The sequence below is a fragment of the Triticum aestivum genome, chromosome 5D, assembly GCF_018294505.1.
Source record: "Triticum aestivum cultivar Chinese Spring chromosome 5D, IWGSC CS RefSeq v2.1, whole genome shotgun sequence".
NCBI lineage: Eukaryota > Viridiplantae > Streptophyta > Magnoliopsida > Poales > Poaceae > Triticum > Triticum aestivum.
Genome location: NC_057808.1, coordinates 174,159,763 through 174,173,451, shown reverse-complemented (window position 1 = coordinate 174,173,451; position 13,689 = coordinate 174,159,763). Strand labels below are relative to the sequence as shown.

The 13,689-nt window shown below is 44.9% G+C and overlaps 1 protein-coding gene across 1 annotated transcript; it reads left to right on the top strand.

The window, feature by feature from the left end:
* Positions 1-3,486: 3,486 nt before the first annotated feature.
* LOC123119983 (cyclin-A2-1) lies at positions 3,487-8,879 on the top strand. The gene is made up of 12 exons (XM_044539968.1): positions 3,487-4,052; positions 4,857-5,168; positions 5,278-5,575; positions 5,914-6,020; positions 6,223-6,315; positions 7,004-7,137; positions 7,314-7,389; positions 7,480-7,556; positions 7,656-7,689; positions 7,779-7,928; positions 8,015-8,149; positions 8,253-8,879. The coding sequence occupies exons 2-12, from the start codon at positions 4,863-4,865 to the stop codon at positions 8,349-8,351; spliced, it is 1,509 nt and encodes a 502-aa protein (XP_044395903.1). The 5' UTR covers positions 3,487-4,052; positions 4,857-4,862; the 3' UTR covers positions 8,352-8,879.
* The last annotated feature ends 4,810 nt before the right edge of the window (positions 8,880-13,689 follow it).

The window sequence follows — 13,689 nt, the reverse complement described above, 5'->3', positions numbered from 1 at the left end:
CGCGCACTACCCTGATCAGGTAGGCGGACATAAGCCTTGTGTGCCCGTTGTTGTTGTTATGATACATTGTCCCTGTTTGGGACCGTTTATGTTTTGCCACGACGGTGGCCGTTGGTGCCTTTGGTAGGCACGGGGCCACCCAGGACTTAGCCCAAAGGGGAGTTGGTCGGAGTGGCCGGGAGAGTGTCATGGCAGTAGGACGGTTTTGTCGGAACGCCGTTGGTCCACCCGAATGGGAGTGCGAGGCCATGGGTTCCATGGTGTGGGTACAGTGTGCTAACCTCTGCAGAGTGTGCATTAAATCTATCGATAGCCGCGCCCGCGGATAAGGGCCCAGTTCGTAGTTGGTCACACTATGCGTCAACAGTAATAATAATAATGTGCTTAATAACAACCCTGGTTCGATGATGAGATAAGTTGGTTATGTGATCCGTGTATGATCACCGTTTCGTTACGAGGTAACCCGTTGAGCCAAGAGTGGTTCCATTTGTGATCCGTGAATGATCACCGTGGTATCGAGGATACCGAGTTGTTGGATATTCGTGATGTTGTGCGAGAATCGTGGGTAAAGATCAAGCTCCTTGTGGTCATCTAATGATTACTACGGTATTGTTTATACCAAGCTTGATTTGACCCTGAGATGATCGTGTGATGTTCGAGGTTGGTAAGTGATGCATGTGATGGTTACGAGGTAAACCGAGCAGAATAAGTGATGCATATAGTGTCATCATGTTGCATGCTAGTATCGTCAGATTTATATGATCATGCCATGCTCATATTGTTCTAGCTGTATCATGTTCATGTTGTTCATGCCATGTTATCCTGACGATCTCATGATAATTCCTGCTTAACCTGTAATTGCCATGCTGTTGTTTGTCTTGAATGCTTCTGGTTATTGTGAGCTTGCAAGTACATTCAATGTACTGCCCTGGCGTGTCATGCCAGTTTGCAGGTCATGCCGGAATTGATTGCTTGTTTGCCGTGGATTCCTTGTTTGCGAGCTAGGATAAGCGTTCCAGCCAGAGTCCCTGCAGAGTGGAGTTCATCACCGTCGTCACTGTTCCGCTGCTAGAGTTATTCCGTTGCATCGTGTTGTTCTGCTGCTTGCATGGAGCAACCGTGGCAGGCGTAGTGTCGTCGTGCCGATGTAATCCCCTTGTATCATTATAGCTAGCAATAAAGAGCTGATTTGTTCTATGCTAAGCAGTGCCGTATTCCAGAAGACTTCTCCTCGATCTCTGGGCTGGAATACGGGGCGTTCCGGTTTTCTCTGAGCCGGGGTGCCACAGTAGGGTACGAAACCACCTTGAAGCTATTCTTTCCGATCGATCTATCCAAGAGTTCATACTAAAATAACACCAAATAATTTCAGATTCATAATACTCAATCCAACACAAAGAACCTCAAAGAGTGCCCCAAGATTTCTACCTGAGAAACAAGACAAGAACGTGCATCAACCCCTATGCGTAGATTACCCCAATGTCACCTCGGGAATCCGCGAGTTGAGTGCCAGAATATATATCAAGTGAATCAAAATAATACCCCATTGTCACCACGGGTATTCATATGCAAGACATATATCAAGTGTTCTCAAATCCATAAAATTATTCAATCCGATAAAACGAAAACTCAAAGGGAAAACTCAATTCATCACAAGATAGAGAGGGGAAAACACCATATGATCCGACTATATTAACAAAGCCTGCGATACATCAAGATCGTGACATCTCAAGAGAGAGAGAGAGAGGTTAAACACATAGCTACTGGTACAAACCCTCAGCCTCGAGGGTGGACTACTCCCTCCTCATCGTGGTGGCCGCCGGGATGATGAAGATGGCCACCCGTGATGATTTCCCCCTTCGGCGAAGTGCCAAAACGGGGTCTAGATTGGTTTTCAGTGGCTATAGAGGCCTGCAGCGGTGGAACTTCTGATCTAGGTTTACCCCCGAGGGTTTTGGAATATTTGGCGATTTATAGGGCGAAGAGGGGGTACGGGAGGTCACCGAGGTGGGCACAACCCACCTGGGCGCACCTGAGCCCCCAGGCGCGCCCTGGTGGGTTGTGCCCCCCTCGGGGCACCCCCAGGTGCTTCTCTGGCCCATTGGATGTCTTCTGGTCCATAAAAAATCCACAAAAAGTTTCGCGGTGTTTGGACTCCGTTTGGTAATGATTTTATGCGATGTAAAAAATAAGCAAAAAATATCAAGTGGCACTGGGCACTGGGTCAATAGGTTAGTCCCAAAAAATGATATAAAGTTGCTATAAAATGATTGTAAAACATCCAAGAATTATAGATACGTTGGCGACGTATCAGAAGATTTGTTGAACCAACTTGCAAGACCGATGACGAAAGGTGAGGAGAAGCTCGGAGGCACCAAGGAGCGTCCTTGACTTGAAGACGGTTCAAGGGCTACTGATGGTATCCTGGACTAGGGGGTGCTTGCCACGTCGGCTCCCGAACATGTGGGTCGGGTTGAGGACCCCCAAGATTATCAACCAGTGGGCCACATTTGTCGGGTCCATGAGCGTCAAGGTGGATATCTTCCAAATACTTGGTGCATATCCCAAGACTTAGAGGCCGTCTTCGTCACGATTACCCTTAGATGTAACCTACCTATGTGTAAATCCTAGGCACCCCTTGTATCTATATAAATCAAATGGTGAGGACCATAGACGACAACACTCATACACACTCAATCTCGTGGTAGATCAACCTGTAACTTGTACTCCCTCCAAATCAATACTATCAAATAAAATGTAGGGTATCATCTCTTCGAGAGAGCCCCAACCTTGGCAAATCATGTGTCCATGTTATCATCATGCCAAGCCTACCAGCTCGGGACCCCTTACTTGCGATTACGCCCCATCAACATTAATTTTCATGTGATTGTCTTGAGGCGGCAGCCAACATTGTACATCTGCTCGGAGAGTAGAATTGGTATGAAGGACCTCCGGTTTAGGCAGAGACTTCAAATCCATCAGCTAATGAAGGAGCTGGTTTGGTGTGGGGTTTGAAAAATAGACTCATGGATCGTCTTCCGCCTTGCGTACCAAATACCTTTTTATTTATATAATAGTGTTATTCTTTGTTTCACTCTTTATCTTTGGATTCTTATCCAATGATCCAGAGCGGAATCGTGGACGCAAGGAGTAATCTTTTTCTTATAAATTGGATTTATTTCGTACAGTTATCTATGAGAAAATCCGGGGGTCACCAAAGAGTTACAACCATCATGATGAATTGTTCCCGATTTAAACTCTCCTGGATCTTAAATATCCAGCTCTTCGCACTCGGTTTTTTAATTTTGAGATCTCGCACTCGCCTCTATTTTATTTTGAGGAATTTTTAGGCTCTTATTGTCCATCATACAGTTCCACAAGCTCTTATCCGATAAAGCCCAAGTGACACGTGAAGAGTAAAAAGGCCGGCCCAACAGGCCCCAGGGAGTACGCGGAGGCCGCACTATCCTCTTGTACGCCGCCCCAAATCATCCCGCCTCCTCCCTTCAAACTTCAAAACCCGAAAGGTGGTCGCCGCCTCCGCCGCAGCCGCCTCACCCGGATCCCGCCGGCGCTGGGGAGAGCTTTCCTCTTCGGCACAGATCTGAACGCGGACCGCTAGGGTTGCCGCCGCTGCATTCTCCCCTCTTATACCCTAGAGCCTGCCCGTCCTCCCCGAGCGAAGGGCCCCTCCCGCGCCTCGCTGCTCCACATCTCGCTCTTGGCGAAGCACTCCAGCGACGGCGGCCTGCCTCCTCCAGGACCGGCTGTCGACACATCCTCCCTCGCCGCCGGATCGACGGCAATCCAGTCTTTCTTGCTCGCTCCTCTCGGGCCTTGGCAGATCGACGCGGGCGGCGACCCTCTCGCCCGTCCCTCCCGACCCCGGCGAGTTCTTTGTCCTCACATTCCCATAGATGCTCTCCTTCCTTGCACACCATGGCCGCCAAATGTGGGCTTTCTTGTTTTAAAGAAAAGAATTTGAGCTTTCTTTTTCAACAACTGGTGGTGCCCCCATTCTTTTGCAAGAACTCATGAATCTGATGGTATAGGTAATCTGATTTCTTTAGTCTGATTACAATATTTCCAAGAATCCTGTACTTGGGTTTAAAGGGTGGGTGGTCTGCAAAATCTGGGTTTCTTTTTTAGAGTTCTGGTTTTACCCCCGTTCTTTAGAGCACAATCTTTCTCATCTTAATTAACCTACTGCAATGTTGCTTGAATAAACTATACAACCCACTGCATCCCCCCCCCCCCCCCCCCCCCCCTCATTTGTAGATGCCCTGTCAACACGATTTGGAGATTTTGTTTGCCCAAATATACAACCGATCTGTCAAAATATAGATGCAGGATGTGGCATTACATTTTCTTCTACGTGGTCCATGTTTTGTGAAAGACTTGCCGTCGTGGAACTAAATGCCAGGGCTTATTACAGAATGAAATACCTTTTCTGCAAAAGAAAAAGAACATCATCAGTGTTCGTATTTTGATAAGTATAATGCAAACTGTGCATCTTGCGAAGTGGGTTTCATGGCTATGGGTTTTCATTTCTTCTCATTTTTCTTTCATAGATACAATACCAGAAAGTAATTTGTTGAAATTATGCGTATGAATAATAACTAATCGGTTGCTTCTATGAATTTTATGATCTGAGGAATTTACTGTTTCTCTCGCTTATGCGCTCCTTTCAGTAGACTGGATAAACTTGTACTTTCACTTGCTTATTTAGCAACGTTGCATGATGCTTCATGCACACCGCAGTCTTATTCCCCTTTCAGTTCTGCAATGCTACTTCTTGCTATCTTGTTTGCTCAGTACATGAATCCATAATGCCATTTTCATTTTAACCCAGTCAGGCTTAAATGGCTTCAAGAAAGGATATTCCAGTCCTTATTGCTTGCCAAGGTCCCAGTGGCCGTGTCACACGAGCTCAAGTTGCTAATAATAGTAGAAGATGTGGAGTGGCTCACCCCGCACTGGTACCTGTGAGAACTGAACAAAAACCGACAGTGAAAGGGAAGACGAAACGGGGAGCTTTGGATGAGAATACTTGTGTAAGTGCTGTAGCTTCAGCTCCACACCCTAAAAGGAGAGCAGTGCTCAAGGACGTGACAAACATAAGCTGTGCAAACTCATATAGAAATTGCACTGCTGTGACTAAGCTACAGGTACCAAGATGTTCCACATATTATTACAGTATCCTAGTTTGATTTGTTGACCATTACTTTTTCCCAAACATATATTCAACTAAATGAAAAGCCATTTCCTTTGTTCCAGTCGAGGCCCACCCAAAAGGTAGGACAAAATCCGAGCAAAAACAAGCAGCGTTCAAAGAAGGTCCCTAAGCCACCTCTTCCTGCTGTTAGTGCAACTTCATTTGTGAATGATTGTCACAACGTTGAAGAAGCTCAGAAGGAAGAGCTTTCACCACCAAAGGAGGAGCCCACTGCTTTGCTTGAAAACAAAGGGTCGTTGTTGCAGAATACTGAACGGAACAGGGAGAGTGGTTTTCATGAGGCATTCTTTCAGGGAAGAATCACAAGAGATAAATTTGAAACTGCTAACTCAAACACTGGTTAGTTAAGTCGCGTCTTTTCTCTACCGTTTATCATCTGGACTTAAAGATAGGTTTGAACATAGAAGTCCAAAAGACTGCTCGTTGATTCTCTTCACTTGTAATTTTACACTTCGTTGCTGGTTGTCTGGTCATATTCTTAGTATATTCTTGAATCTTGACGGTCTTCCTTTTTTGCGAACAAAATCTTGATGGTCTTTCTGTGGCCACAGAAATTATAAATAACAAAGCATATTGTAAATGTTTTGTGCACTACTCATTTCTGAGAAATTTGTAGATACTCATGTATTCTGTTTAGTGGGGTACTAGCATCTAAAGAATCTGTATCTTTTTTCCAGGGGACTATGCTGGTTTAAACATTATAGATATTGACAAAGATAATGGCAATCCACAAATGTGTGTTTCCTATGCTGCAGAGATATACACAAACCTAATGGCTGCAGAGGTATGTTGATGTTTTTTGGTAAAAGGGGAGAGTTTCTACTGTTTAGACGGACTTCTAAATTTCTCATATTTTACATGCCTTATTAAGCTGGGAAGAATTTCATTTTTGGAAGCTTGTGTTTCATCTCTGTGCTATGGTGTTATTATGCTATTTTTATGAAAGCATTTGAGCGTCCATCTTATATGCTCATGTTACGCCCCAGCTTATAAGAAGGCCTAAATCAAATTACATGGAGACTTTGCAAAGGGATATTACAAAAGGCATGCGAGGAATCCTCATTGATTGGCTTGTTGAGGTTTGTATCGATTGCTTCCGATTAAATTTATACATAATAGTTTAACTACTCCATGTTTTTACGATTGAGCATTCATCATTGCCATTTCACTGTGCAATCGCATACAAACTTATGTATATAATTTGCAATTATGAAGTAACCAGCTGCATGTGGATGTGTGTTTTTATGGAAGGTAGGAACTCTGCCCATTCATTTCACAGAGAGGAATAGACTTCTATGTTTCCACACCTGTCCAAGCTCAACTCAATAGCTTACATAAATATTCTTTTTCATTCTTGTCTGCCTGGTTTCTTTGTTTCCCTTCCAAATCTCATAACTATTGGATGCCAGCGCTGGAGGATTTTATATGAGAAGTTTGAATCAGTGGTGATGATCCACTCATGCATTCTTCTTGCACCACATAACTTACCCAATTCCAAATTGAGCCGAACATGACATGATTAAACTCGTGCTGTGGTGGTAACATGTGCAGTATACACATATAGAAAACATACAAGTCGCGACCCTGTGAATACTGTAGAGGTCAGAATAAGGTATCCCGTGGTCTTCAGCACCAGAAACATACGTTATGCATTTCCCACATGCATACGGGAAACCTGTATTTTCTTTTGTCCCAAATCAAGATCCTTGTTCCAGTTTAATCTTTAATGTCTATAACTTCTCAGTTTATGACGCTCTATCTTTGCAGGTTTCTGAAGAGTATAAACTTGTGCCAGACACGCTGTACCTAACTGTATACCTTATTGATCAATTTCTTTCTTGGAAATATATTGAAAGACAGAAATTGCAACTTCTTGGAATAACTAGCATGTTGATTGCCTCGTAAGTTTGTATTTGCTTGATTTTAATATTTATTAATATCAAAAACAATGAAATTGATATGAAGATTTGTTTTGTGCCAAACACATCAATTATGTTTATTGTTTGATTCTTTCTGCTGCCATGGCTCCAGTGATATCTTTCAGTAGAATCATTTAAAAGTCTACTTCCATCTGCAGAAAATATGAAGAGATCTGTGCACCACGTGTTGAAGAATTTTGTTTCATAACTGATAATACATATACAAAAGACCAGGTACTTGTTTCATGTGAAGTTTGAACAATTGTTAATTACACATATGCGATGTGTCATTGTTGATCTGCCATTGTCATCCTGATTCAATAGGTGCTGAAAATGGAGTGCCAAGTGCTTAATGGTCTGGGATATAATCTTTCTGTTCCCACAACTAAAACATTTCTCAGGTTAATGTCTCAGGATGACTAAACATATCATATCATATTTCTATTCCAATACGAAGTTTCTGTTCATCACTAACAAGCCTTTCCTTGAAATTTTACCAGGAGATTTCTTAGAGCAGCACAGGCTTCTCACAAAGTAAGACTGGCATCCAACCATATTATCCCAGTTTTAATTCATTTTATATGTATGGCGCTGATCACTAACTTCTCAAACTACATTCCCAGGCTCCTTCTGTAACTCTGGGTTATCTGGCGAATTATCTCGCGGAGTTGACTTTGACCAATTACAATTTCCTGAGGTTTCTCCCTTCAGTGGTGGCAGCCTCGGCAGTCTTTCTTGCCAGATGGACACTTGACCAGTCAGATCTCCCATGGGTTCGTAAGAAAACTCTGGATACAGACCTCTATACACCATCTGAACAAGTATTTTTTGTCTCTAATATATTGTATTTCTTGTGCAGAACTGTACTCTGGAGCATTACACCTCATACAAAAGTTCTGATATTCAAATATGTGTATGCGCTCTATGGGAACTTCAGGGCAACACCAGCCGATGCCCCCTTAATGCCATACGTGAAAAGTATCAGCACAAAAAGGTATGCAATCAACATTTGCTGCTTGAGTTTCGCATGAATCTTTTTGTGTAAGCTTATACAGTTTTAGAATTACCTGACAACTTAGTTGTATTTCTCGTTGCAGTTTGAATGTGTAGCCAACATGTTGTCGCCGGAGCTGGCTCAGTCACTCTTTAGTAGACAAGCTAACGACACCAATCCCCTGCTGATCAATGACTCTTAGCAGCATCAATCTCCTGACAACTGTGTGGCCGACAACTCGATTTTTGGAAGATCCTGTAGCTTCCTTCCCCCTCTGATCTATGTGTGTTGTGTTCTCCGCCGAGCTGTTGTTTGTCCGACCTTTCTCGAGCCATGCAGTAGTAAGTGATGGCTCCCATAAATATTGCTGGAACGTGATTAAGTTGGTGTGTAGTCTACTGATGCCTTGGGTTGATAATTGTATGATGATCCTATCTGTATAATATCTGCCGGCTGCTTGATTTAACGTAGATTTGCATTGAATTGACTGTTTTCCAGAGTGTAATGTAGTGTAATGCTCTTCAGATTATAAGAGCGCTTGAATCCAGGATGATGTAACCTGCTACAGGCACATATTACTTGGTTTGTAAATGTAGCCTATGTTACGCTGAACATAAGAGTTTTCTTTTCTTTGTGAAACTAGGCAAGTGAAGAGCCAGCTTTTTTTTTTGAAACTGGGCAAAAGATTTGCCACTTTCATTGAATAAGGAGGTTTAGAGGTTTTTGACCATAGGTCGAATTACAACACATTACTCTTGCGGCATTACATTACTCAAAGATTCCCGCAAGACACCATAGCTTTGACTCCTCTCTAATTCTAGCAACAAGAACCCCTACAGGCACCGCTGTGTGGCGGAAAACTCGAGCATTCCTCTCCTTCCAAATTTCCCACGAGATAAGCATAATGAGAGACATCATTTCCTGCCGGGATTGCGACATGTTGGAAGCAATTAGGTTCCGCCAATCCTTCACTGAGTCTAGAGCCACCCAGGCCGATGGGTGCACATCAAGTAAGCCGAGCCAAGATTTGATCATTCCCCAGACCCTAACGGTGTAGCGGCATTGGAAAAGGAGATGGGCCGCCGACTCTTGAACTTGCATGCATAAGGGGCAAGTATTGCAGTTAGGCCATCCTCGTCGTTGGAGCCTGTCAGCTGTCCAAATCCTATTGTTGGTAACAAGCCAAACAAAGAATTTGCATTTGGGGGGAGCCCACATCTCCCAAACCCAATGTTGCATGTTCGTGTCAACTAAACCAAGGAACTGAGCCTTGTAAGCCGACGCCGCTGAGTAAGAACCATCGTTGGTGAGCTTCTAGGAGATTGAGTCAGCCACATCAGGATTGAGTTGGACCATGGAATTTTTTTCCCAAATGTTGACAAACTCATTGAGATGACTAGTGGATATGATCCTGCCGGTATTAACTTGGGTTACCCAGAAGTTATCATGCAAAGCCTTTTTGACCGAACAACTCTTTCTTTTGGATATATCAAAAATCTTCGGGGCGATGTCCTTGGGTCTTATTCCATCGAGCCAAGTGGACTCCTAGAAAGAGGCACGAAGGCCATTGCCAACAAGTACCTTTGTGGCAGCCGCGAAGATGTTTTGATCTTTATCATCACAGGGGTTCCCTAGACGGACCCAAGGCTTCACTCGGTCCAACCATTCTGCCCAAAGCCACTTGATACGCAACGCCGATGCAAATTTCTCCAAATTTAAGATGCCTAGGCCACCATGAACCTTGGATTTGCAGACCCGCACCCGGTTGATCTTACATTTGCCACCAGTGACCTTATCACAACCGACCCAAAGGAAGGCGCGCCGTAGGGAGTCAATCTTTGCCATAACCTCAGCCAGAAGGTTTAATGCTGTTATGTAATATATGGCGATGACCGTGATGACAGACTTGACCAGAACCGCCCTGCCTGGAGATGCCATCAGCATGCCCATCCAAGGGGTAAGTTGTGCTGCAATTTTGTCCTAAGTGGCTGGAAGTGAATCCTTTTTAGTCTATTAACTGACAGGGGCAACCCAAGGTACTTCGTAGGGAAGGAGGAGCGGGTGGCTCGGAAGGAATGCAAGATATCATCCAGGTCCAGGCCTTCACATCGGATGGGGGCAACCAAACTCTTAGTACAGTTTGTGAGTAAGCCAGTGACCTCGCCAAAGCATGCAAGAGTATCTGCGAAGAATTTGACTTCAGTTTTAACAGGCGACAGAAAGACTGCAGCATCGTCCGCATAAAGCGAAGCCCGGATCACCATTGCAAGTGAAGAGCCAGTAGGTAGCTTTATGCAACACTCCCTCTGTCCCAAAATAAGTGTCTGAACTTTAGTAAACTCTCCCGTGGCTCCTGTTGGGTGACTTTAATGAGATTCAATTTTTACACGAGAAGGAAGGTGTCAATCCAAGATCACAACAGTACATGCATCCTTTTCAGAATGCTATAGATGATTGTGACATAAGGGATATTGGATACTCCCTCCATCCAGAAATATTTGTCGGAGAAATGAATGAATCTAGACGTATCTTAGTTATAGATACATTCGATTTTATCCATTTCTTCGACAAGTATTTCGGGACGGAGGGAGTACATGGGTCTCTTTTACTTGGCACAGAGGAAAAATAAGAGAGAGACTTGACCGAGGCCTTATCAATGATGCGCGATCACAGTTTTTTCCACATGCAGCCTTAGAGACCCTGGAGTATAATCATTCGGATCACCGGCCATTGCTAGTGAATGTACAAAATTTTATGTCAGTCTTTGGCAGCTGACAGCGGCAGAGTCAAAGCAATTCGAGGCTCTAAGAGATGAAATGTTCCAGGAAATGGTGCAAGCAGCGTGGGACAAGGCAGGGGCTGGTCCTACATCGACATGTATATATGATACGACAAACTTACACGTATGCATGGCTAGTTTCATGACTGGGATCAGTCGATCAGAGGGTGCTTAAGAAGCTGAAGAAACGTCTTCCGAAAGCTCAGAGGGAATTAGAACAAGCTATGTCCGGCCCAGTGAATGATGAAAATGAGGAGAACTTTTTTGGCTGAACTTGTGGAATACTTGTTGGAGTTGGAAGAGACCCAATGGATGCAAAGGTAGAGCTAATTGGCTACAAAAATGCTGACCGGGTTTTTTTCATGGTTTTTTGCTTCGGCTCGTAGGAAAAGAAATTTAATAAAAAAACTAAAGGATGAAAATGGCGATTGGTTATAAGGTATGCCATCTTTGAACCCCCACGTTTAAAATTATTTTGCTAATCTTTTCACATCCTAGTGCAGCATACATATCCTACAATTTTGCAAAAAAGTTGATTGTAAGGCCAACAAATAAATGAATGATATGCTATTGGCTCCATGCACTCCTGATGATGTTCGTAAAACAATTTGCAGTATTTGTGAGCTCAAGGCCCGTGGTCCGGATGACCTGCATGAAATTTTTAGTGTTGGCACATGGTGACGAGATCACTAATGAAGTTTTGCATGCTATTAATTCAAGGCAGATACCAACTGAATGGAATGATAATTCTACTGTTTTGATCCCAAAGGTCGATTCCGCAGAACTGGTAACTTAGTACATACCCGCAATCTTTGCAATGTCTTATACAAAGTTATTTTGAAGATGTTGGCTGCTCATTTGAAAAGTATTCTGCCTGACATTATTTCCCCCACATAAAGTGCCTTTGTCGCTGGAAGATTGACCACCGATAATATTCTTATTACTTATGAACTTGTAAACAAAATAAAAAATAAAAAAGTTGGCCAGTCATGTTTGTGTTCAGTGAGGTCAGATATGCACAAGTCTTATGCCCGTGTTGAGTGGCTCTTCCTGAAATATCATGCAAAAGCTGGGTGTCGGTGTCAAAACGGCAGACCTCGGGGTAGGGGGTCCCGAGCTGTGGATCTGGGATCGATGGGGAACAAAGGACGACGAACACAGAGTTTGCCCAGGTCCAGGCCCTCTTGAAGAGGTAATACCCTACATCCTGCTTGATTGTATCGGATATATAGTATATTTACAGAGTAGATCTACCTCGAGATCAGCATGAGCTAAACGCTAAGGCGATGAGGTGATGAATATAGCTATAGCCCTAAAGACTACAACCCTTGGTTTATGTAGACACCGTGTCGTCGGAAACCACAACCACCTATGGGACAAAGGGTCCCTTGCTGGTTCGGCGGGGGGATGTCACGTTGCACAAAGAGCAGAAGAGCGTGGAGCAGCACGACAGAGATCACACGGGCAATTTTACCCAGGTTCGGGCCGCCGTGAGGCGTAAAACCCTACTCCTGCTTTGGTGGATTGATGGTGGAAAAATGGTGGTGGTCATAGTGCGTTTGCCCGGCAGGGTTGCCTCAGGGCGAAACGGTTACGAGCGTATGAAATATGAGGGGGTGGATGCACTAACACAGGGTCCAACCCTTTCTAAGGTTGCCATGGGCCTCCTTTTATAGGATAAGGGGCCACCATAGTGGCAAATCAGTCATTATGCACTGATAAGATAGCAAATAGTGCTATCATACCTAACTCTGCAGGCCGACAGAGCGCATTAAATGCGCCGCTCAACGTCACATCGTTGCTTTCCCGTCAAGCCTTGCCGGGCTATCTTGCCAGCTTCACGCCTGCTCGCTTGACACGTTGCAGGACGGGTGTCGTCTGTAGGTATCTCCAGTAGAAAGAGGCTGCCATGTGGCAAATGGCTGCCACTTAGTCACTTTGCGGCTTGACACCGCACTGATCGACGACGTGCGTCGTGGTGAGGTGGTTTGGTGAGGTGGTTCCACCTCCGCGAGTCCCGGCAGGCCTTGCCGGGGCGTCTTGGAGGTTTTCTTCCAGGGGTAACTCCGTCCTCGCCAGGCTCGCCTGCCCGGCAAGGGAGGCTTTTCTCCTGGTGGTTTCTTACTTTTCTGGCCTGGTCTTGGTCTTCTTGACCTGCGTGTTGGTCCTTTGAAGATCTTGGTCTCTTGTACCTTGGCCTAATCCTGGTGCTGTAATCTTGCTCCCGTGTCTGTGTCTTCACCGTCCGTGCACGAGTTAGGGGAAAATACATACCCCTGTTTGTTTTCTCTGACATAAGCCCCCGGGCCTGAGCCATACGTGTAGCATGACACGTTGGGTTAGGCCCCAAACAGTGCATGGGCACGTGGCAGGAGAAGGCTGCTTATGCCGGTTTGCCATGATGACTAGTCAATCCAACGTCCACTTTGCGCAATTACTGCGTGTCGTGGGTCTGTTGCAGTTAAGGTAAAAGAGTAACTTTCTGAAGCGTCGTGCCTCTGCTCCACGCCTCTCCCCTTAAAGGTAGGAAAATGCGGAGGGACACAATTCACTTGTCACCTGTCTTGCCCTTCCATCATCTTCCTCCGCAAGCCAATCAATGGTTTCACCTCCCTTTCCCTTACCCGCCGCCGCCCCTCTCACCGGACTCCTTCCCCCATTTGCATCGCCGCCCGTGGAAATGGGGAAGAAACCCGCAGAAAAAGGGAAGCAGACGGCCGCGACGAAGGAAGTAGTCGCCGAGGAGAGTAAGAGGGCGGCG

Excerpts from the sequence above, each read along its gene's own strand:
- LOC123119983 (XM_044539968.1), top strand. The coding sequence starts at position 4,863 with ATGGCTTCAAGAAAGGATATTCCAGTCCTTATTGCTTGCCAAGGTCCC. Across the intron at positions 6,021-6,222 it reads CAAACCTAATGGCTGCAGAG|CTTATAAGAAGGCCTAAATC; the intron begins GTATGTTGATGT and ends GTTACGCCCCAG. Across the intron at positions 7,138-7,313 it reads ACTAGCATGTTGATTGCCTC|AAAATATGAAGAGATCTGTG; the intron begins GTAAGTTTGTAT and ends TTCCATCTGCAG.